General features: G+C 44.9%; 1 protein-coding gene across 4 annotated transcripts in view; it reads right to left on the bottom strand.

Annotated features, from left to right (window-relative positions):
- The window catches only part of LOC125738445 (coiled-coil domain-containing protein 91-like), an 85,672-nt gene that overhangs the window by 53,528 nt on the left and 6,074 nt on the right, over positions 1–26,070 (bottom strand). The window contains exons 1-7 of one of the 4 annotated variants that reach the window (XM_049007380.1): positions 14,475–14,650; positions 14,097–14,131; positions 13,971–14,012; positions 9,180–9,261; positions 2,494–2,597; positions 2,197–2,370; positions 1,644–1,748 (exon numbers count right to left, since the gene is read on the bottom strand). In XM_049007380.1, coding sequence (XP_048863337.1) covers positions 1,644–1,748; positions 2,197–2,370; positions 2,494–2,597; positions 9,180–9,261; positions 13,971–14,000 — 495 coding nt within the window. In that variant the 5' untranslated portion in view covers positions 14,001–14,012; positions 14,097–14,131; positions 14,475–14,650. Of the gene's footprint in view, positions 1–1,643; positions 1,749–2,196; positions 2,371–2,493; positions 2,598–9,179; positions 9,262–13,970; positions 14,013–14,096; positions 14,132–14,474; positions 14,651–26,070 lie in introns of those variants that run through there. The other 3 variants (XM_049007381.1, XM_049007378.1, XM_049007379.1) reach the window with 3 other exon arrangements.

Below are 26,070 nucleotides of genomic sequence, written 5' to 3' on the forward strand. Positions count from 1 at the left end.
GTCCTGCCCCGATCATCCGCTCCTTCCGTGTGCCACACCCCTCGTTAACCTCCCGTGGAATCTCCGTGTGATCAGCTGTTTCTGGTTGTTGTCATTAGTCCTCTGTATCTGATCCGCGTTTGTTTGTTTCCCCAGGCCGGTCATTGTAACGTCATTGTGTTGTTCTGCCTGTCCTCAATTAAATCCCGTGTTACCCCATTGTCCCTGCTTTCCCGGTCCCGGCTCGGCAGACCGTGACAACCCCAAACCATGCTTCAACACTGCGCCAACACTGCGCCAACACTACACTATGCCATGTGGTCCATTGTTTATTTTATTATTACTCTGTATTCGTTAATTTGTTCGTAAAATTGCAGACTTTTAGGTAGTAACATTTGTACAAGTATTGTGTAACTTTTTGGTGAGCAATGGCTACCAAAATGATATAAAGTACAGTGTATTACCTGATACAGTATTTTCAATAACAAAAGCACTATCACCAACAAACGATGCTATCATAGCGAATTTGAGGCTGAGACTGAAGCGTTATCCTTTGTTTCCGCTGAGAGACGTTCCGCGTGACTCATTTCCCGGCGCCTACAAATTATCTTAGGTCGATGGTCACGGTTCGACTTCTGAGATTCAGATTGAGTTCTAGGTAATTTTTTTTAACTGGTTGGTTCCACTTAAATTCTTTAAGTTATAATGAGTTCGAGAACTGAGGTACTACTGTACTTATATTCAATTCATTTTAAACTTATATACCACTTTCACGTAAACCAAAAAGGTCGGTTAAGGTGAAGTTAAAAAATGCATTCAGCATGCCTACAGTTAATCCTACATTACATATCAAAGCAGGCTTCCAGCTGTTCTCTCATTCGATTTCTGCTTTTCACATCAGTCTCGACGGTGAGCTGGCATGCCCTATGGGAAGTTCCACAGACTCACTGGTCACCTTGACACTGTGCATCTGAATTGCGCAATCGTGCGTGAGGAAGTGCAGACACACCTCCTAAGATTAGCCAGCCAACAGCCAAGAACAAAAAAGAAAAAAAAAAAAAAAAAAAACTTCAGACAGAAGTACGTCAGCCAATCGGATGAGACCTGGGACGACAGCCAGAGAGGCCACAGGCCCTCCGAGACGCCCTTCCCCTTGGCGCGCCTTGGGCCGCACACCCTGCCCCTCGTCACCTTTTTAGCTGCCCACCCTGTCCTGGTGAAGCCGGCAGGCGGGCCGCGTCTTCCCTTTCGTGAGCATGGAGGTGTTTGGCCCCGACTGACGGGAAGGAAGTGTCTATTCACGAGGCGGGTGGGGGGGGGAGAACGGTAATCCTGTCAGACCTCAGGCATGCCTGCCCACACACCTTCACTCAGACAGACACTCTGTGCACTTAATTATGGCGGGCGAGGTGCAGACCTGGACGCTGATGGAGAGAGGAGCGAATTGGGGCAGGAAATTAAGGCGCTGAATCTGTACAGGGATATAATTAGCTTCTATTTAGAAACGGCACAATGTGGTGTGTCTGCCTGTTCAGAATGATGTCCTAGGCTCAGCCTCTTTCGGCTAATGTGGCCTACCCAAGGTACAACAGCAGGGTCCTTGGTGAATCAACAACCACTCAGAAGGAGGGGGCCCCAAGCCGAAGCCCTGCGGGCCCTCTTACCCGCAATTCGGCATAGCGCCGCTCGTGAGACTCGGCCTCTGCGCGTCTCTCCGACTTGAATCGTTCCTCCATCTCAGCCTGCTTGCTCAGCAGCTCCTCCAGGTCCTGTGGACGGGAGCGGACATGTCATCGCTACCGTGTTACAAGGGGCCGCGACTGAAAGGCCACACTTACACCTGCGCAGTTCAAATCCAAACACAGCTTGGGTTCTACAATTATTTAGCTTCAGTATGCGGGTTCACACTCTACATGGGATAAAATTATACAGACTGATGGCGGCAGTTTGACATCAACAGGGCAGTGATTTAATTCTATGTAGCATGGTAGCAATGTAGCCCGTTAACTTTTGTCTTTCACATAGGTCACTTCAAGTCAAGCTAAACATGGCATTAATGAAAAACTAGCTAACATGCAGCGTTGCTAGCTTGCAATTTTGCTATATGACAATGCCAAAGTGCATATAACAGCATTAGTCATAAAATGGGGATATTACCTTTTGAACGTACGAGCTTAATCCTACTCTCAACACATACAAGGGCCAAATGGAGCTGACCTGCTGGATGCGAGCCTTCTCCTCCTCGCTGACCATCAGCTTGGTCTTCAGGTTGGACAGAGCCTGCTGCAGCTGGCCATGGGTTTCCAAGCCTCCTGGTATATCAGGAGCGTCTCTGGACTCAGCACCCTGGTCCTGAGCCGAGGCATCGTCACTGGAGCAGGTCTGTTCACACTACCAGCACAAAGGGCCCGGACTGATATCATCGTAAAACGTTCCAATGTAGCAGGTGTTGGGCATTACAATGAGGCGTGTCTGCATGGGTGCAATGTTCACGACCCAGCCAGGGCAACCCACCTGGTCTGGGGGACTGCAAGGAGGTGGTGCAGGTTCCTGGGATTCCGCCTGGAATGAAGGGTGCTGGTCCAGAAGGATGTCCGGAGGAGCACTCAGGCCTGGAACTGAACCCGCGACACATGTTTATTTAGGAACCAGACTGGAACCAGTCATCAACACCACTGAGGAGTTCCTCCACAGCATTTCAAACTCTGTGACTATGAGGAACCAAACCGGGGGGTGGGGGGGGTTAAGGGGAGTAGGTGATGTGGTGACAGAACATACAGGGGAAAGCGAAATCTGGGCAGCTGCGACAGAGTCCCCTGCCAAAGCAGACCTGGGAATACTACTGCCCCCCCCCCCCCCCACCCCACAGAAGCTGACAGCCAGCGGCCGGGAGGAAGGCAAAGCACATCGTTATCGTTAGGAGTATTCTGTTTTAACTGCGGCACCACTCGGCTTGGCACTGTGGGCTGCCGAGAGTGATGATTTACAGAGCGAGGACTCAGCAGGGATTGCGGACACCCCTTTCCCCTAAACCCGAATGGGCCCCTCCCTTGGCGTTAGAAGATGCGGGTGACACTAAAGGGATGGCTGCCTGGCAGACGCCGAGACGAGGAGACGTCGAGGGCCAGGCGGCCATCTGAGACTGATTACCCTGCGACCGCTAAACACATCCACTCGTAAAAGTGTAAAAGTAAAAGTGTATCGAGTCAGAACACTTAAAAGAAAAATCAAACATGTAATATGGATCAGATTTAATCTACACATTGCTCTCGGCACACAGTGTCCCTTGCACTTTGCAGACATTTGCACGTTGTACTCTTACGTTAATTTATTCAAGACGTCTTTGCACCGTTTCCTGTAAATTCATCATATTGATTGTTCTGTTCTTTAGTTCTGCGCATATTCTGCTAAAAAGCATTTCTCCTATGTGCCTTTGTAATACTGTTCTGTATTTCATGTTTGGCATTTTATGTTTATCCTGTATTTCATGTTTGGTAATGGGCAAGTAATACTCTGTATTGGGTTATAACTGAGGACTAACTTAGGGTGTTTTTCCAATGCACCAGGAACTATACTTTTGGTATGGAACTTTCGGTACGTTCCCATTTCCTCGGACTTCTAGTCAAGTACCAGCACCACAAATTCCAGTACCTAAAGTACCAAGCTAGCTGGGGTGCTTTTTGGATATGCAGATAGCCTGTCTCTGAACCCCATACAACCTCTGTCTTGAGATGGTTACAAACACAGAAAACAAAAACAAAAGTTAAACAAAAAAAAAGTTAATGATGAATGCACGGAAAAATCTGGTCGGAAGGACAAATACAACAAGATCAGGATGGCAGGACAAGAAGGAAAAGAATCTTGCACACATATTCAGGCCATTCGATTCAGGTAAATTTCCAAATAATACTAAATATTGGGGTATTTATAAAGCAAAAAAGGAGATCAGCATAAATTTCTCACAATCCTGTCTGAGTGATTTAAACAGCAAGGATGAAAATGATTATGATGTCTCGGAGAATGCATGCAGCGCTCATGCAAAACAGCGGAGGTCAAAATTACGCATGCGTAACATATGATGTTGGTATTAATATCACATCTCGTCCAGCCGTGTAATATACCACAGGCATTTTTTTTTATCCAGTACAGAAAAACCCTGCCTCATACTAGGGAGTCATTGAGCAATGGTACCAGTTTTTACTCAAGTTAAAATACCTTGAAGTACCTTACTTTTGGTACTTTCTTGGAAAAAAAAAAAACATTCAGGATGTGTGAAAACTACCAATTTTTTGTCAAAATATCTATTCACTAAAAATGTTGAAATTGCCCACCATGAGGATTTTGGACATGGTCAGAGGTGACCGTGGCGTAACTGACCAGGAGCAGATCAGAGGCCATGCTCGGTCACAACAGCCCTGTTAGGGTGAAATGGATGACCAAGCTGAAGTTCTACTGCTCTAGACATGAGCAATCAGATCTTCAAGCGTCCTTAAATCTGACAGAAAAGAATCTGTGTTTAAACACTTACTTGCCAGACACTTACACTTACAACGTAACTTGCCAAATATTTACTTCATTCTTTGGCCCTTTTTCATGTTGTGAATTCTTTAAGTTGCAGCCAAAAACACTTATACTTAAATATTATCACTGAAGCGAGCTAGCAGGAGCTGGCAGTCGTTTTAACTACACAGGAAAGGGGTCACATTTTGCACACTTGGGGGCACAAATGAAACAAAAATATAAGATGCTCTGTCTATTCCTCTGATGCTCCAGCAGCTGACGTCCTGACTTCTGGAGCAAAGGAACTTTTCATTTGGGTGACAGGAGAACTCAGGCACAAAATACTCATCCTTGGAGATCCCATCGTCTCGCTCTGCCTGCACAGAGAGCCTGTTACCCTCAAGAGGTCCCCACAACCACAGCCACCTACAGGAAATTTGGCCTGGTTGGCAAATTAGAGACCAGGGGTCTCATTTATCAAAGTTGAACACCCATAAAAAGACGTCCAAAATGTGAGTACACAACTGTTTAGGCAAAATGTCAGATTTATCAAACAAAATGTGAGGAGAAAAGATGTGTATATTAATGGAAACTCAGGAGCAGGTGTACGCAACATTCTGAACAAATCGTGAAAAGATGACACCCTGTGTAAAGCAGGGAACTGCACGTAAACCAACGAAATGACCGTGTACATCCCGACAATTCATACTATCAACACGCGCCTTTACATGACAAACAGTAAATATAAAAACATTACCTGTGATTTATTGATTTTAGGGAAGTTCATGTATTTGGAGAATTTAATTTGCTGTTCCAAATACTACATCTTGCCACATCTTCCTGTAAATTACAAATATCTGTAATTGTCACTAGCAGGACTAAATGTGAATTAGATGTCCAACATTTACATGCAGCAATTCCCTATAATCACAAGAATGTGCTACAGCTTAATAGCGTTTTGCTGGCAACTACGTAAACAGAATTAGAAGGGGCCCACCAAGATTATTTTTACTTATTTGGTTTCTGACTGCACTGTTGTAATGTCTTTGCACCTTGTATTTTTTGCATGTTATTTTGCCCAAGATGACAAGTGGCTTAAGAGTCGATTCATATTTCCATTCCCTGACGATTAGGACTTGATGTGAGCCCAGCAATAGGGAGATCAATGACTCGAACTGCAGTGCTACACACACACACACACACACACACACACACACACACACACACACACACACACACACACACACACACACACACACACACACACACACACACACACACACACACACACTACAACAAAACTGAGAACACAGAAATCCTGGGCAATTAATAGATTTTATTAAATTGTAGCAAAAAGCCCAGCAGGAATGAGACCAATTAATTTGAAAAGCAAATATATTTGAATAATCTAACCATTTTTTCTTATTTAATGACCAACAATAAAAGTCAGTACAGTCGGCCCTTGTTTATTACAGTTAATCAGTTCTAGACTCTACCGCGATAAGTGAATTTCCGCAAAAGTAGGATTCTTTATTTATAAATCAAATATTTTCATAGTTAGAGCATAGAAAACCTGTTTACGACCTTCTAAATATGTTTTTTAATTCACCAAACATGAAATAACACCCTTTAGTCACCATTACTGTTATGTTTGCTGGACACGGAAGCAGGAACGGGGAGACGAGGAGTCGGGATCGAAGGGTTTATTTGGAATCACTCCTCATGCAAGACACAGGACCATGTAACATCAAACCATCAATGACAGATCTGAGGTTACAGACTCTGACGCGGACTTAAATACACCGGAGGAATCAAACTGACAGAAAACAGTTGGTCACAATCGGGCTGAACACGTGGTTAATAAGGGGGCGTGGCACACAAGAGGATCCTACAGGCAAGTCATGACAATTGCACTTGTATTACGCAATGTATTAGGACAAAATAAGAGAGACATATTAGACGTTAAATATATTATTGTACATTTAATTACGAAGAGTAAGGATGCTTCCGATGCGTAGCCATGTATCATTTTCACTGTTTTGATCAACTTTTTAATGAATATACAAAAAAAACTGATAGAGTAAAGCCACAAAAGTCGAAGCGTAAAATAGAGAGAGACTACTGTACACCCTAAATCAGTGACATTGCGTTCTCTTATTTTTTTTATATTTTGTATGTTCGCCTTTATTTTTGATAACTGATTTGATCCTCCTGGGCATGGATGATACTAGTCTTGCACAATACTGTGGAGAGATAGTCTGACATTCTTTGCAGATGATTCTTTTCAGCTGCTCTTTCGCTGGAATAATACCCCAAAGGTGTTCCATTGAATTCAGCTCATCCATGATGTTGTCATGATACTGACAAATACAGTAGCTAGAGAGCTTAGGTCAACTCATGATGTATCCATTTTGAATCTCACATACCACATCAGTATCTCCTAACTGCCGTTACAGCACCACACAATAAGGCATCTCCTATTATAGACGCCATACGCACACTGAAGACACTGGATTCGAGTCACACTGACCCTGTAAGCAGAAAGCCGTTTCTTCCCCTCCGTCTTCAGATGCGACCACTTTTTAATATACATGAATTTCGTGTGCACTGCATTTTGAGAAGTTGATGGAATTTACATACGTTATTTTAGATTCCACTTTATCATCATTGTACAACGTTCAATTAATCGGACAAAGAAATACATCTTGGCATCTAATCCAAAAGTGTAAAATAGTCCAAGAATGCTAGAATATACACATGTGCGATAAATATTTCATTGAAAAAAAATGCACGCCTATTATGTGTGGATATTAATTTTACATTATATTTTGAAGATGTGCACAACAGTGTTTGTCGTATTATTTTTCTAGCTTATGACACACAAGTTTATCCTTTCTTGCACTCATAGTTCCTCAAACAGAAAGCAAGTGAGCCATATATCGCACCTGTGGATATGGCATCACCGCTTTATGTGCAAAGAGCCCATTATAAATGTGTCACGGGTCGGTGTTTCCAAGTGGTGAATGACCCAGCGAAACCCTTCATCCTCCACCAGGGGAAATGGTTAATCATCCAGTCCGAACACCATCATTTCAGAAGTTGTGTCTTTAGCGCCGGTGATGCTCACTTTCAATATTGAAGAAGTATAAATATCGGCTCGCAGTAAGGACCGAAAAGGACACATCGGATCGATGCCAGTATATAGATTTTTTATGAATATTGGTGATTCAGATGTGTTAACCAATATGTCGTTCATCTCTAAATTGCTTTGCCAGCTTACCTAGAAGCACCTTTACTCTCCCTCTAATTTTTTTCCCATGTCAAGTCACAGGAGAGTTTGGTCCGGCCGGCCGGCCTAACCAGAGCAGCCTGGGACCGTGGGCGGCACAGAATAAACAGCGACTCGCCTTCTCTTCCTCTCCTGGCTTTATGTGGGGTATAAAAACTCTGGCTGGTTGTTGGTAACGCATTTGCATGATCGGTTTAGACTATTGGAAAACCACAATCTCACAGAAAACGTCTCCTGGCACCCAGATGTATTTGGATTATCCTCCGGGCCGACTCATTCCATGCCAGTGGTGAGGAATCTGTCTAATTTACTCGCTGCTACAAAGCAAATGAGCAAATTTGTATATTTACCTCGGCGGAGAGGGTGGTACGATTCCGTAATCCCTTATTTATTGTAATTTGCAGTTAGTGGGCAGCGATATGTTTCTTTCCAGCCAGAGTTCCTTCTTTGGCAACGTCCATGAACCTCAGATCAAAACAGCCCCACAATAACACTGCAATGTGAACTAAGAGTGAGTCCTTCAGCATCTATAAATACCCAGCGAGACTCTCGCACTCTCTCTCACACACACACACACACACACACACACACACACACACACACACACACACTTGCACCAGATGCTCTGCTATACAACCCAGAAAGAGCCTTAGAGCCCATTGGGTCGCTGCTCAGAGAAACAATGAGGGGGTCCGAGCTTTTGTGGCTGGTGATTGTCTGAGAACCAGCCTACAGTGGCGTCCATGACCCACCCAAGTTAGACATTATGCGCTCATGCATGCCTATAAATAAAATTAAATCTTATAAAAAAAATTTTTTTAAACCATTACGTGTTTGTGCTCCAGCACTTGTTGTGGAGTCCGAGATCCCTACCATAAAGCTGCACTATGAATCTTTTTTCAGGCTAAATGTTACAGACGCTGCATATAATAATACCGTACGTCTATAATTTAGGAGATGTGTCTGATCCTGTTCAGGGGATCGAATGAGTGGTTCCAGGCCACCAGATCCCAAACCGCAAAGTAGCCACATATAAATAAGCTTTAATTTAAGCTGCATAATATAAATTATTCAATGAAGTCAAACTTCCACCCACCTTCGAAGAGCTTGAGACAGGTTATGGCAAATATTTTTTTAAAGACCATTTCTAATGAAAAAGATCTGGATTTTTACAATTCTAATCAAAGAAAAAAGGCCATTAAAACAGTTAAAGTAAAAGCATACGAATATATCAAATACTGTGGTTACTACAACAAACAACAACAACATTACAATACTAATATGTGACCTGTCGCCACGAAATGAGTCTTAAGTCGCACTGATAGAACTGCACCCATGCTAGATTATGTGTCATTTGACATACAGACCAGAGGGGGCAGTATCACCATCTGCAGCCAGAAGCAATGCTTACCTGAGGAGAAGGCCGCCCACGGGATGGCGGGGGACACAGGGGTCTGAGAGGCAGTATCCTCGCAGTCAAATGTCTCGGCTGCCTGCGGAAGGTCAATGGTTGCAGGGAGATTATTACATCACAGCAGATCACAGTAATGTGTCCAGAAGCAAGGAATCATGCCTTTTAGCTGCAGTGTCCTTAGTCAAAGTCAAAGGCTTACATGTAACAATTGTTATTCTTACTGAACCAGCTGTTTGCATTTCTGTTACAAATAGAAAAAAATGTAGACATACCTAAAATAAGTCCAGGTAATCATTCATCCCAAAATCATTTTAATTTTTTTGATGTTATCAATAAAACAAATGACTGCATGAACTCTTCAGAAACAATATTCATCTGCAGGTTCAACGCGTGGGGTCTTGGGGTGTACACATTAAACAACACACACATACTGCAAGAAAAAACGTTAAGGAGGCTCCACTGTTTAGATGCCCTGATTGCAATGGGATGTTCTCCATTTCGGTAAAATTTATCATTTGGGGGAAAAAAAGTTGGATACAGAGAAACCCTCGAAACAAACAAACAAATGCACAAAGGGAGCCGCTCTCCTCCAATGAGGCGAGCACATGGGCGATACGGACACAGGGATCGTCCAGCTCCTCCAATTCCCAGCTGCAATTCACTCCTTCCCAGCTTATTGGAACAATCAAGTCACAGCAATTTATTCTTCTTTTTTTTTTTTTTTTGCCGGGGAGGAAATTGTTGTTGGGAGCAACAGTGACTCTCCAAAACAGCCCTGGGCCGTGTTCCTGAAGACCACCCTTCACATGGCACTCTTTAGGGTCATCTGCTTTGTGTATCCCAGTTATCCCCTGAAATGCTGAACAGTTTCCTTCACATTTGGCCTGCGAGCCCAAGTTTTCAAAAAAAAAAAATAAATAAAAAAAATAAATAAAAAAATTCGGGGGGGAAAAAAAAAAAAAAACACGCAAAAATAAATCAACATGCAAGACGTTAACATTAGGCGGCGGCTGCGAAACAGAGACAGCAACGTTAAGGGGCGTATTCTACGTAAACATTCAGTGCAAAGCTCAGGATCATTTGTAGGCTTTCAAACAGCATCCAGATGCCATATGGAAGCTTGCATAATACTATGAATGCAGTTATTAATCTTTTTTGTAGATTATGACTTCAGGAACAGCTATTAGAAATAGCACGGATCTGGTAATGATGACAACATCCAAACAAATGGCCATTACTGCCAGTAACACATGCTTTTGAAAAGACAAGCCCAGTAGAGGAGGAGTCATCTAGAACTATAGTCAGTCCACCGCCGTGGTGTGAAGCACTATTATGCCCATTTCAGTTTTTAAGATAAAGCGAGACGAGGCCTTAACAGCAGACAGAAAAAGCATCACTGATCTACCTTTTGAGCAAAAACCTCACGACCTCGTTGCAAAAACAAATTACTGGCAGTTACACCTCTCCTGACTGCTAACCAAGTGGCAAAAGTTAATTTGCACCTTAACTCCATGAAGCATTCGATTAAAAGAGAGAAAATATTGGAGTTTTCTTAACATAAATCTCAAAAACAGCATGAAACCAGATTTCAGACCTAATAATGTAGCTATAGGATGGGAACAGACTAACTCCGCTGTTGTCGTTTGTTTGCTTGTATTTTATAGTGTTCTCCATGCCACCTATAGCCAAACCTCCCCTGAGGCAACATGGCAAACCCTCTGCGAGATCCCCGGAGCCAGGACTGGCCCACCGGGCTATGGGAGAAGGAGTCATCCCTGGAAAAGTGTGTCACCACATGGGAAGCGAGACTTTCTGATGCTGGGACAATTACATCAGAGCCGGACTCAGAGTTCATATTGAGAAATGCATGATTACGGCTGTGGGGGGCTGCTCTAGTGAAATATAACACGAGCTAGTGTTCTCTCTCACAAAAGACATGAAAACAGGCGGAATTAATGATGCAAGATGAGAAAACATTTTTGCAACCCACCAGATGAGCAATTTGCCCTTAGAATATCCTGGTGAATCGATCACCCAGCTTATCTGTTGATACGACACACTTTCTCAGCATGCACCTGGATCCTGCCCCTCATGGTGAAAAACCTCTGAAGGTTCTCATTCCTAATTAGTCATCAATAAGGGGTTCAATAGAACAGGAAACAAAATTCATTCATTCTTATTTATGGGAAAAAATAAATTACTCAGGTTGCACAATCTGGGAAAGAGGAAATACTTCATACTTCCATGGAAGAGCTCACTCTCAACTGATACAAATATGAGGACACATGCTGGTACTTCATAATGGGGGGGGGCAGTGCTAATGATGCGGAGTAACAGGAACAGCCAATTGCTAATTTGAGGGAAAATATACAGCATAATAGCATTCCTGATCCAAAGCATCAAAAAATATGTTAATAGAAATCAAGTCGGTGGGGCCCGAGCACCGAGTTTGAGAACCACTGATCTGTAATGAGGCATGCTGGTAAATATCTATGGGCTACTATACCTGTCATGATAATGGGAATGAACTGTAGCAGAATGAATGGTGACTTATTTTCTGACTCACTCAGTATGATAGCTCAGAGATATCACAGGTGATGGGACAGGAGGGAGTGATAAGACTATTTCAATAGCATTTCTGATTTATAGGGGTGGAGTGACTCAACATGCTAAGACAAGCCCGGCATCAGGTCGCTGGTTCAAAATCACAGGAATGGCAGACTGATGCCCCCGTTGGGCCCCTGAGCAAAATCCTAACGCCCAAAAACAAGCTTCAGGTGTGAGGGAGTGAGGGATATACGGCTAGCCATGCGCTGGAACACCAGGCTTTGCTCTGACATGTGTATATAGCTCAAAAAGGAGAGCAGGATGGGATATGCGCTGTACCACAAATAAAGCACGCTCTCTCCCTCTCTTTATAACAGACACAGCAAACTTGCTTCATATTCAAAATACAATCAGTCACAGGTATGTGTGTTTGGGTGTGTGTGTGTGTGTGTGTGTGTGTGTGTCTCACTGTTTAGTAATTTCCACCCGCACAATGCGTGTGGGAGAGGATGCTAAGATACTTTTACGGAACATTGAACAAAACATGGAGCAGATGATTCATTTCATCGGATGCGCTCCAATGGAGTCAAATGCCACCACATCCGAAAGGGAGATACTCAGGCCACTGAACAACAATGCTGAACGTCCTCTGGCAAACCCAATGTGAAAGAGAACACATTCTTCAGAAACCGAGAAAAAGAAACTGTATTCAAGCTTGAAATGCTTGTATCCGGGGAATACATTTATTTTTTTTCCCCACCCAAGCTGCTATCATGTAAGTGCAATTGTATTTGGTTTATTAGTAGAAATCTCAAGTTCATGTGCTTATAATTTACATCATCTATGAACCCTGGTTTCATGAGAATTTACTGCAGTTCTAGCAAGATCAAGACCAGAATTTCATTATAAAAATATGATGCTAAAAGCATTCATAATAACGAAAAACATAAATGCTGGAACCAGAAGCACTGTGTTAGACATTGTGGGGTCTGATATATGTAATATTAGACTACACAGTACCAGTTACAAGTCTGGACACACCAAGCTACCTATAAAGGAGAGCGAGTCATATTACATGATCTGGCTATCTGATCTAATAACTGTAGAAATGGTTTCTACCAGAGTGAAGGAAAAGCAGCCTTTACAAACATTACAAACTAACATACTGCCGAGGTGTTTACTAGGCATTAGTGCTGCTAAGCTGAGCATTCAACGAAATGTCCAGTTACGAGTGGAAGTGGCAGAGAATCAGCAAGAGCTACACGTCATCTTCCAACAAAGCATGAACCAGCAGGACAATCCAATGACCAGAAGTGCAACATTAAAAACATTCAGGGAACACAGAAAGGCAACCAGCTACTAGAGGAATTCCTGGAACAGATGGGTCTTCATGCATTTCATGCGGATTGTAAAGACTGCCCAGGAGATCATCGGCTCTCCTTTACCCTCTCTGCATGAACTGCACAGCTCTCGCTGCCTCAGAAAAGCAGAAAACTTCCTAAAAGACTCCTCACACCACGCTCATGACTTTTTCCAACTGCTGCCATCAAGCAAAAGATACAGGAGCATCAAAACAAGGACTAACAGACTGAATATTAGTTTCTACCATCGCTATCAGGGCGCTGAATGACACCTTATCCTTCATACAACTTGAGTGCAATAGATATAATCTCGTGCAATATCTTTTATATGCAATTTATTTTATAATTCTTTGATGCCGCAAGGACTGCACCTAATTTCGATGTACATGTTACAATGACAATAAAGATATTCTGATTCTGATTCGTTTGTAAGTGGCCAATGGAGGCGCCAAGAAGACCTTCCACGTAAGCTCAACAGTGGAGATCTCAAAACCAGACAATCCCACGGTCATTTTATATCTAGTGAGGAATGCTTTATAAGTTTTGGAGTTAGGCGTGGGATGCATGACAGCGTTGTGACATTCCCCAGTATTTAGAAATCCAGAAGGTATCGTTCTTAATACCGTAAAAAATACATACGTTCCTCTGAAACTGATACAGAGATGCTGTATTGAGGTGATGCATTTAGTGCAGTGTCAGCGGTGACTGGAGCCTCACTTAAGCTAAAAAAACAAGTCAGAGAATAACGTGCATGTGTAGGTTAATGCCAGAACAACAAAAGGTGCCTTGAATGAGCTGTAAACCGTTGGAGCTTATGTGGCTTATGTGATACCTGGTGCGCATGCAGCCTATTTTAAATCATTAAAAAGGTGATACCTACCTCAAATCCCCCAAAATCGTCATCATCCATCCTAACAGGCACCTAAAAGACATAAAACACAGTGAAATAGTGAAGAATTTAATTACAAAGAACTTCAGACTTAAAAATATATTTGCAAGCAACAACCTTCAGCTCTCCACACTGATGCAGGTTACCATTTTCTGAGCAAAAAAAAGAAAGTTTGTATAAGCAAACAAATAACCAGAAAGAAAGTCAAACAAAAATCTCGACACAAATCCCCCTACTGCGCATGATTTGTAAGGTCAAAAACAAAGCTGGATAGTTTAACACACTGCATCGACACATTACTGAAACACTGATTAACTGAAACACCTGCTTTTACTTCACTTCTGGAAGCAGTTATGTAGGTATGTGAATATACTAATGAAAACACAGATATACACAAATAACATATATACATGCATGAGACAAAAAATAACAATGTGTACGGAAAAAAATAGCATCACTGTTAGTCGGTAAAACAGGGTAAGTCTACCATGTTACCATATATGCCAATCACTGACAAAGTGGATAATTAGCAGGTATGGGTGACAACGCCGCGCTCGAACCTTCGCTCCCAGCAAAAGGGCGGACGGCGTTTCCTCGTTCCCACGCACTGGCGGCATGACGTCAGGCTGGGGCTGACCGAAAGCTCGCCGTTAAAGTGCCCGGACTCCTCGCCGCGCGAGCTCACCCCAGACGTGCGGTCCGCCTTTGTCCCGTTTCGCTTCGGCTCGCACCCCAAAAAGAGCAAAATCTCTTTATTTGCCCTCCCAATTTGTTTTGGGACTCTCTCTGTGTTTCTCTTGGTTTTCCTTGATGGGGCAGTTAACTCGCAGCACATTTTTACCCGCTGTTATTAAAAGCCGCAGTTTTAAGAAACGTCTATTTTTAAGCCGTCGCAGTAAAGCCCGGGCTCTGGGTTTGGGGAGACGTCGTCACTGGCTTCTCGGGGTCGAGAGTCAGTATGGCTACGGCAGGCCTCGTAAACATTCTCTGTTCTTTTTTGATTGCGGGAGCGAAGAACCTCTCTCTTTTAAAGCATTTTCTCAGTCTGTAACGTTAATTTGGCGACGCTCTGGATTGCTTTAAAGAGTCCCCTCCTAGACGAGACAAATTAATTATAAGAATCGCCCGAAAACTCAAAGCAGACTTCGACTCATTCCTAAACCTGCTGGTTTTGGCTGCATGTCCCGTGCAGCCTAGGATGTATACTAAGGATCCCTCAGAAACACACTGTTGAGCTGGGCGACATCGTCGGCTCCGGGTACGTAGCATTTCTGCCTGGTACGGTCTCCGTTTCGACATCCTGACGGAGATCCGCATATGCATCCAGACAGCAGCGAGCCGGCTGGCGCTCGCGAGCACGAGGGAACGAGCGACGTGGACCCCCCACTCATCTCGTCTTGCTTGAATTAGTCTTCTCCGTTTGGCCTCAGCATTCTTCTGCCCTCATTGGAAACAATAGCGCAGACATGAAAAATTTGCACTGACAGTTTTAAAAAGAAGGTTTCATTGTGCTAGTGCACTTACACATGGATTAAATATAATGGATGTTAAGCTATTTTGAACCCATCACACACACAACACATTCAAGGAGGAATTGGAAAAATAAGGTTGTCCTGGGGGTCGAGATGGATTTATTAAAGGCCAGTCAATCAGTAACTAAGTTATTTAGGGGTAAATGTGCCATCCCCACATGGGTGAGTCATGGAAATAGCCTCTGTATTAAAACGGGAATTTTCCTCTTTAACATAAAGAGAATCATTTACACACAATGGCACACAATACGCAACAGATGTTGCCTTAAATCAATATTCCGAGAATGCTCCACATCGGCCATCTTATTCAATCTCTGCAATCAACAAGTCTTAATAAAACCAGCTAATCTCCCCCATTAATTTCCCAAACTTAAACCAAAGGGACACCCAGAGACGGTAAAAACAGAAACTAAGAAATGACTTTTATGTTGTGAAGTTCCCAGTGCACCGAGTGCAGCTGGATGAAAAGGACACTCAGTGTTCAGAGAGCCCAGCGCAGTTAAAGGCACTGGCTGGGATGGCAGGGAGCATCTGGAAAATGCACAGACTGCTGGATTCTTGAGAATTAAGGCAGCACGGAGGATAAAGGCGGGTGAGGAGGTACATGCAGGAGGCCCAGATTTTCTGGAACTGCCAAGGAATTTCGTGCTTCCCGGTACTGAAATGAAAGGCATTAGAAGGCTGCTGCAGGCAGGCAGGCAGGCAGGATACAGTCAATTTCATGACTACGCCTTGGACGGCGAGGGCCAGGACGTGGCAGGCCTTCCGGACCTCCGCGACCGTGCCGGGATTCCAGGAAATGGAGGAAGCTGGCCGGGGTGGGGGCTGCCGTGGGAGCTTTGCCCTAGAATCCACGGGAGAGTGTGGAGCACCGTTCCCTTTTTTGCGATGTGGGACAGATCTCATAACCTAGACGGCTGCCGTTTGTGGAATGGATGTCCAGGGTTTATTTGGCTTTCCATTACAAGAACAGCCAGGATAGGCCAGCGCTGTAGCTTCACACCTGCATGGTTGAGGGTACGAATCCTGCTTCTGCCTAGTGGGATTGTTAGTTCTCCCAGTGTTGTGTTGGGCTTCTTCCAAGCACTCTGGATAGTCATTTTATTGTCTTTAAAACCCCTGAAGTGTGTGTTTGCCCACCCTGTGATGGACTGGCATTCCACCCAGGCTGGTCCTTTCCCATATACCCTGTGCTTATGTTATGCCAAATTTCTTCTACCATCCGAATTCCTTTTGCCTGTGACACATTGCTCAGGCCAATAACGCAATCTCAACGATTTCAAGGCACCCTGCAAGTTAAGTTACCCCTAAATTTCATCCTTACCGCTGCAGCAGGTTCACATCAATATACTACACTGAACAAAAATATAAACGCAACACTTTTGTTTCTGCTCCCATTTTTCATGAGATGGACTTCAAGATCTACAATTCATTCCAGATACACAATATTACCATTTCTCTCAAACATTTCTCACAAATCAGTCTAAATGTGTGATAGTGAGCACTTCTGCTTTGCTGAGATAATCCATCCCACCTCACAGGTGTGCCACATCAAGATGCTGATCTGACATCATGGGTAGTGCACAGGTGTACCTTATACTGCCCACAATAAAAGGCCACCCTGGAATGTGCAGTTTTGTCTCACAGCAAAATGCCACAGATGCCACAAGCATTGAGGGAGCGTGCAATTGGCATGCTGACAGCAGGAATGTCAACCAGATCTGTTGCTCGTGCATTGAATGTTCATTTCTCAACCATAAGCCGTCTCCAAAGGCGTTTCAGAGAATATGGCAGTACATCCAACCGGCCTCACAACCGCAGACCACGTGTAACCACACCAGCCCAGGACCTCCACATCCAGCAGGTTCACCTCCAAGATCGTCTGAGACCAGCCACTCAGACAGATAATGCACGGCCCCATGTTGCAAGGATCTGTACACAGTTCTTGGAAGCTGAAAATGTCCCAGTTCTTGCATGGCCAGCATACTCACCGGACATGTCACCCATTGAGCATGTTTGGGATGTGCTTGACCGGCGTATACGACAGCGTGTACCAGTTCCCACTAATATCCAACAACTTCGCACAGCCATTGAAGAGGAGTGGACCAACATTCCACAGGCCACAATTGACAATCTGATAAACTCTATGCGAAGAAGATGTGTTGCATTGCATGAGGCAAATGGTGGTCACACCAGATACTGACCGGTTCTGAGTCCCCAGACCCCCAATAAAGCAAAAAACTGCACATTCCAGGGTGGCCTTTTATTGTGGGCAGTATAAGGTACACCTGTGCACTACCCATGATGTCAGATCAGCATCTTGATGTGGCACACCTGTGAGGTGGGATGGATTATCTCAGCAAAGCAGAAGTGCTCACTATCACACATTTAGACTGATTTGTGAGAAATGTTTGAGAGAAATGGTAATATTGTGTATCTGGAATGAATTGTAGGTCTTTAAGTCCATCTCATGAAAAATGGGAGCAGAAACAAGAGTGTTGCGTTTATATTTTTGTTCAGTATATGTTTACAAATGCTTTTTAAAGAGAGTGTTTCTTTGTTAATTAAGAACCCACTTGCATTTAGCTCAATAGCACAAGGGACGTATGAGAAAATCGGACGTGTCGTGAAAATACCAAATCCTTTTTTAGAGGGGATTTCTCAAACAACTTAGAACTGGCAACTCACAATTAGTCACAATATTTGAGAAACTCCTCAAAATCTCAGCTTTTCTCATCTTCCATAAGACAGGGTCCTCCTGGAGTCGCCCACATCTCTTTCCTTCTCTATCTGACAAGGCCTCTTTAAGGAGCTCAGTCTCATACTTCATGTTACATTTAGTTATTTTTCTCATTTTAGGATTCTACACACCTCAACAGACTTGATACCTCCCTGTCTGAAAATTCTTCATAAAACAGATCTAAAGAATACTAACAATAATGTATCCCAGCCTTGTGCCCTATGCTGCCTGGGATAAGCGCCAAGTCTGCCTGATCAATACAAGTGGTTAGAAAATGAATGGGTGATGGATGGACAAATCAATGAACACCAGACGGTTCTATTCCATCATCACAATGTTAATGAAGACCACAATTAGGGTGTCATTCTTAAAATAAGAAGCAGCCGGTTTTTGGTACCATCTAGAGACAATACAGAATAAATAATTTCAAGGCCCTCAGGGTCAACAGAATGGAAAACTGATGGATGGACAATTAAATATCTAAATGACGGTTCGTTTTAAGAATCGTGTTCAAAGTAAACGTGCTTCACATGGTGTACTTAGCTCTCTCCCACAACCACGAACACAGACACAGATGCGTGCCACCCCCTGTAGACACAGCCAATCGGCGGTACACTGTTTCACCATTTAATCGCTACTTTAGGTTAAGTGGAGGACACACCATATGGGAGAGATTTTTATGGTTGTAGCTCAAACTCTAGCCTTTTATTCTGTGTAGAAAGGCACCAAAATGATGAGACACGCCAGCTGGGACTGGGTGACACCGACGGTATTAACAGGAAGCGGACATGTTGGGTAGCAACAGGTCGGTCCTGATTAGGCACTCGAACCTCTATCCCAGCACCTGGTGTCCAGTCTGATGCTTTTAGGGACAATGCGCAGTCACATGTTCTCAATCTCGGAAGGATGGCTGTAAAAATGTGAATAACAGACGCAGTTTGCATGTCTTTGATGTGACTCAAACGATACTTCACTCCAAAACAGGTCTCCGGAAACCCTTTCATGCACTTCTAAAATATACGGCCACTTGTCAACCAGGATGGGCAGGTAGCTTTGGTATGACTCTGCTGGGTGGGAAGGGGCAGTTTCTTTGAAGATGACAAACATGAGGGGTGGGGATCGTCCCGATCAGCTCTGATCGGACCTTAACGAACGCGTGCTGTGAGCTCAGACATTGGTGCACATCTAGAGAAAGTTCTGTGAATCGAAAACATTGATATGTTCCATGATTGGGGAAAGAGTATGCAAGAGCTGGAATTAATGCATACTGAAAAAATGCACAATTCAGCAGAACCAGAAGCAGTGGGCCATATGCACTGAAACGCCGGAATATTCCAAGGACATGGCCTCATCATCTTGAAAACCCTCCCCTCTAGCGCAAGTTTATTTTTAAACGGCCGAAGCTCTGTGTGATCTGCCCCTCAGTTCTGACATTGGGGGGGGGGGGGGGGGGAGGCAGACACAATGTGACCTCACTAACACTTACGCTCTTCTCCTTCCTCAGCATCCATTTGGGGGGGGGGGGGGGGGTGCAGAGGTTGACACAGAACTTCCATTACTGCCTTGGCAAAGATTCCGAAGTTTCACCAATAAAGGAGGAAATGAGACTGACTATTTCCTGAGTGGAAGTCAAAACTTTTCTATTCGTTCAGGACCTGGCCGAAGGAGCGAAGAAAAAAAAAAAAAAAAAACGCTCTATTAACTCTTGGAACTTTCTGGATAAACAGCCAGCTCAGATCTGAGCATACCTACAGCCAAGGATTAATGCTATCAAAACATTTTTTTCCCCCCCCCAAAATAATTGCTTACTGCCCACCGTTTGCATCATACTACTTCAGTGGCGTGCCTTCAGAGGCGAGGGCGGTTACCTGACACTGACCCGGGATCTGAGACGCGATGTGTTCAGGGAGGACCCCAGAGCCCGTGGCATTCCACATTACACGCCAGGTCAGTGTCATGTGTGAGCTGCCATGCCTATGCGTTGCGTCTGTTTGCTTTGGCAGACATTCATCTTCCAAATGCCTATCCAGGATAAGGCCTGGAGCCTACCCCAGATAGCACAGGGAATAAGGCAGGGCTGCAAGTCACAGGGCACAAATACACAAATCTATTCATCCATCTTCTATTCAGATGCTCCTCGACATATGAAGGGATTTATTAGAACATAACCCATCGTAAGTTAAACATATCATAAATCAAATATGATACATAAATAAGCACAAAAATAACTGTCACCAAATAAGTAAATAACTGGTTAGACACAAAAGAGAAATCACAGCACGACACATCGTTAAACACGTTGTTATGAGCTGCCCAAGCTCACGATCAGTACAGAGACCAGAAGCGTGGTTGGGTGGATGCTGCTATCGATCACATCATTAGAGTATCCTACATATCAGCATATCAGTAGTCCAAGGACAGATCAGAATTCAAAGGTGATCATTGTTGTGGCTATAGCATCACTGTGAAATCTAAATACCCCATTCAGGGTGACTGGCAGGGGTGGGGGGCTTTCTCAACATGGAGAGAGGATGCAACCCCCACACACATGGAGAAGCCAGGGTAGAGACTCGAACCCTGGTCCTAGAGGTGTGAGGCAGCAGTGCTAACCACTGCACCACTGTGTCACCAAACTCACAGACTATGAGCGGTCAGAACTGCCAAGTCACCTAACAGCATGTTTATAGGCTGCAGATGGAAGCCAGAGTATTTAGAGAAAAGCCATGTGACATGGGAAGAGCATGCAAACTGCAAACACATGGGGATTCAAACCCACTACATGGAGGTGCGAATTTAAAGTGCTACCCACTGAACAGCCATTACTGCCCCCATAACATGTACGGGTGGAGCACAGGAGGGCCTACAGAGCAATACATCAGGAAGCCTGTTCCTGTTTTATAAGACAATCACATCTGTGCAGAAAACCTTCAAAGGTCTGCTTATAGAAATCAAGCTATAAATACCTTATATAAACCAAAGTACCCCTAGTTTATTTTTACTACAGGGCACTAATGACACTGAAAATATGTAGTAATAATTTTCAAAGGCAAAACAGACCATTTATTTAGCAAAATACTACATGCAGTCATGTTTATGGTGGGGGGGGGGTATGGTTACCTTAGCAGCAAGCAGGAGAGCATAAGAGGCATTGAGTTTCCGTTAACACTGCTCCAGGTTTACATATTTAGCAGATCGGGGCGGGGGGGGAATTTGAAGAGGACGGAATGGAAAAGGGACTCAAGGTCCACACACTGTATGGATATTACCATATTGGGAAAACCCGTCTCTTGCTTCACAGCACCTTTCCTGGGAAGATGGGGGCCGGGAGATGGAGGCAGGGGCCCGCTTTTGGGGGCCGACCTCGGTCCGAGTTATATTACTGCGACAATTATCACGCCGCAACCTGTTAAATTTTCCCAGCTTGGCCAACGGTATCGAGGACAAATTTCAAGCCAAGTGGGGTCCCGCTCCCCCCTACAAAAACAAGAGCCTGAGTAACATTAATTTTACAGCCTTCACAGGACAAGTGGGAACATTTAAGACACGCGCTCAGAAGCAAAGGCAGCACGCGGTGCTGCGGGGGGTAGGGGGGCCGGCGATGCATACACCATGGCAGAGCAAAGAATTTTTGATATTGGATGGACACAACTTTATAATTTAAAAGTCTATTTATTAGGGGGGATGAATGAAGCCAAATGAAATACTGGGGGGGTACACATCCCCCCTCCCATCCCCAAGCCCCTGTGTGTATGTCACAAAGGTGCGAGGGTCCATAACCTTCCGGACGAAGATAAAACCCAGAGCACGATTCGCTCTGTACCACCAACAGACGCTCTGTTCCATTCATAAGCTAAGGGGCACTGCCTTATCCTGATATAGAGGACAAGTAGCCAAGCTGGTTTGAATCCAAACAACGTGAAATCGCATAGTGAAAAAGCTGCGGCTTATCGCTCAGCGGCAGCCTCCGGCAGCCGAGACACTCTAGGGGGACAGGGAGCACTGATGAGAATGGGGGGGGGGCAGATCCAGTCATATTTTCCATAGCCAGACCCGACTCTGTTGATGTATTCCAGTGATGGGTGGGCAGGGCCTCGCATGACCCCGCCTCTGTCAGAGTGTGAGTTTTATTAAGGGTTCCCTTACGCCGGCGTGACCCGGTGATGCCCGGCTCCAGCTGCAGTCTGCCAGAGGGATTTCGGGTGAGCGGCGTCCCAGTCTAGAGTTTACTGTGCGGTGGAGTCGGGGACAGGGGCATGATTCATTAATAAAGTATGTACAGTAGTCCAAACTATGCATTTATAACTGCCAGCCCTGAGCTTCTCTAGCCATCATTATCAGCAGCAGATGTTTGGTTCAGAACAAATTCAGAAGAGACAGCCTTACAAAAGACCAGAATTCTGTTTATCCAAATATGGTGGATCCCCTATAAATTACTCGTTGGGCCCTTGAGCAAGACCCTTAACCCCCAATCGCTCCAGTGACTGCCTTTTGGATCAAAGCGTCTGCAACAATGAATGAAATGTAATTGTGCCATAGCACAGAATGGGCTGCTGTGCATCTCTGAAGGTCTTGAGTTTGTACCAGTGTTCAGAAAGTAACCAGTACTAATCCCTCTACACCCTGGAGCAAGGCCCTTAGCCCCAAAAACTGCTGCAGCGGCCCTGGATGAATGGCTGACTCCTAACTTTGCTCTCACTTCTATATCTGTGTATTCCTCTCACAGCTAAGCAGGATGGCACATGTGAAGGTTGAATGGGGACCACTACAGGTGACCAAACGTGACCTTTCACCTAATGCCCCCCAGCCCCCAATCACAGCAATGCACTCATAAGGAACTGGGCTAAGAACTGACAGCTTTTATTACTTCGAATTATTTCTGGAATCTAGACTGATTCACTGACACAGCCCTGATTTCCCAGAACTCCACAGGGAACTGGCGGGGATGTGATGGATGCCATAGTCCAGCCCGGTCACACACCACACATGAGGATTCTCAATTGGGGAAGGGTGGGGGTCAACATTAGTGTTCAATAAGAGGTGCAGACTCACTTCAGCGTGGTAACGGCTACAAATGACAGACCTCACCTCGTGCAAACCCACGATGAGGGAGGGGTCGACGTAACCCGAGCTGCATGTTATACATGTATTCGGGGGATCAGAGAAACACACACAGTTCAGACAAGAAAAAAAGATCAAAAACCGAACAATCGGGGTCTTCATAGGCTGGCACAAAGGAAAACGATGACGGCAGCATTAAAAACGTGGGGGGGGGGGGGTCGCTGTGCCATTCTGGGCCCAGCATGTTCAAAGTGGATGGCAACCTCCACCCTCAGCCACCCCCCAGGTTGCGAAGACATCCAGAGGGAACTGCTTGCCTCCATCTCACCGTTGCCAAGCGTGTTTGGTGGGGAATAAACCCCTCCCCCAGGGACCTTGACACTGAAAGAGATCCATTTAAAATAGCCTATGGATAAATAAACAGAGCACCAGTTAACTGTAATTGGACAGGAAGCAGTCAGACACGAGCTCGTTTTGGAGCAGATCCCTTGCAGGCCGCTAACGAACCCTGGGCCTTCCTCTGGATTGACTGCTGGAAAGTCTCCTTCCTCCAACACGACTCGGTGACGTCCATCTCCTTTTGAATTAGAACGAAAGGGAAGAGCGATCAAAGAGAAATAAACAGCCAAAAGCCTCTGCTGTGACCCACGTGATGTCCCATGCATGGGCTGAGGCTCTCCGACAACCACGTGGCCACAGCGGCCACTCCCACGTATCCCATAAGCCACCTGGTCCGCGTCTTTCAGCCAAGAGCCCGGCTTATACCGTAGCCTCCCCCCGAGGAGCTCATAGCAAGGTAAACATGTCGCCGCCCCCCTAATATATGGGGCCGCTGAGACTCTCCTAGAGATTTATGCTCGTATAAAACATTCTAGGCCAATTGGCAAAGCGTAAGAAAAATCGCTTTAAACTTAACCGGACCGTTACGGCGAGACAGGGGCAGACGCGTATCCTCCGAACGGTGCGACATGGAGAGAAAGCAAGAAGGTAAGGGGAAGAGAGCGAATGAGGGGAACTTAATTAATGCCCGTGTTAAAGGTTTTGGGGACAAGCCAAGAAGAACCTACAGAAGGGACAAATAAGGGCATGATGAGCAAGAACAGGAGAGGCTGGGTGAAGCTGCTCACTGCCCATTCAGACCATCGCATTACAGTCACTCATGTATCTGACACTTCCATCCAAGTGATATACAGCAGATGTGACCTTGGAACCTCACATTATACAAGTTTATGTATTCAAATACCGTAAATACTGCCCCCACCCTTTAATCGACCAGGATATTCCATGCCCCCACTGTACCACTGATCACAGGTCATATACTCACACAGAAGTAACCCAAAGGTCAACATGCAACCCCCATCCCCCCCCCGAGCCAGGAGAAGAGAATGAAAGCTGCAGGTGTGAGATAACTGCACTGTCCACTGAGTCACCAGACAACCATAAGCAGAAATGCACATTTCTAACCTGGAAATCGCAAATCAGATGAAAACCACATGGTCCGGACCAAGGAGGAAAAAGTGGACAGAATGAGACTTCTCCAATCAGAGCCATTACGCTCTAAAAACTTTAATAAACTGTATACATCATATAGAGCATGTCATAAAAAAAACACCAGGGACCAGGGTTCAAGTAGCCGCCATGGCTCAGTGCGTTTGGAGGGGGTTATGGAAAATGGATGGATGGTTAAATAAAAGATAATTAGATGCAGAAACATGTATATGTGCTGCAGTAAATGACTAACCACAACTTAATATTAAATAGGAGTTTAGATTTTTATGGCCAGCGCCCATCATGATGTCTGTTGAAATTATTTTTTTCTTAAGCAGCCATATATTTGTGTACTTATCTATAGTCAGGGCAGTTTATTACTGTAATCGCGATAGCCAGAGTAAAGGGGAATGTTCCAGAATTCGACACACTTCCTAGGATTTTTGAAAATGGATACAGACAAAAGCCTCTACATCTACATGGAAGAAGATCCAAACTGGTACTGGAGCAGTTGAAGGTACAGGGGGGGGGAGCAGAAGACCTTTTGGGGAGATCCCTGGGACTCATCAGCTTCTTCCCTCACTTCTGGTGACGGCTCTCCGCCCTCCTATAAAAGCAGGAGTAGCTCTTGGCTCCTGTCTGGGTTAATGTGCTGCACTGGTCTTTAAGAGCAATCGAGCACAAACTGTAAAAGGGAAAGTCCTTCAGCAAAAAGTAATTGGTCACAGTCCACTCACAGAGTCGAAGTGTCTGACTGCGCTCATACGGCCACCTAAAAGGAGGTGTAACTCGAAAATGCCCTCGTAAAAAATGGCCAGTCCTGGCGAACATCTGAAAGGAGATTTATGCCAGGACCTGAACACCCGAGCGGACGACTCCTTCATCCAGAAGCTCTGCAGGAGGCCAGGGAGGCTTGGACGCTCTCCTGCTGAACACAAACGCTTTTCATTTTACACTGATAAAATAAACACGACTGGCTCCCTTTCTTTTGCCACGTACTTCACGATGTGCTAGGTCTCCGAATTCTCTCCACTTGCCTCTCGGGGGGATGTACCCTAGGGGTGGAAGCACAGGGGTGGGCTGACTGGAGAAGACTGGTGAGGACTTAGTAGCTCTGCTGAAATCTGCTCCTTCTCACAGTGACATTTTTGTAAAGGGTTTTCCAGAGGGAGAAAAAAGGGCCCTGGAGACTACATATCCCATGAGGTTTAGTGCAGCCCAGGAGTCACCTGACTGTTCTTACAGTAGCAATGAAAAGTTTTACTAATGAGCA

The sequence above is a fragment of the Brienomyrus brachyistius genome, chromosome 3, assembly GCF_023856365.1.
Source record: "Brienomyrus brachyistius isolate T26 chromosome 3, BBRACH_0.4, whole genome shotgun sequence".
Taxonomy (NCBI): Eukaryota; Metazoa; Chordata; class Actinopteri; order Osteoglossiformes; family Mormyridae; genus Brienomyrus; species Brienomyrus brachyistius.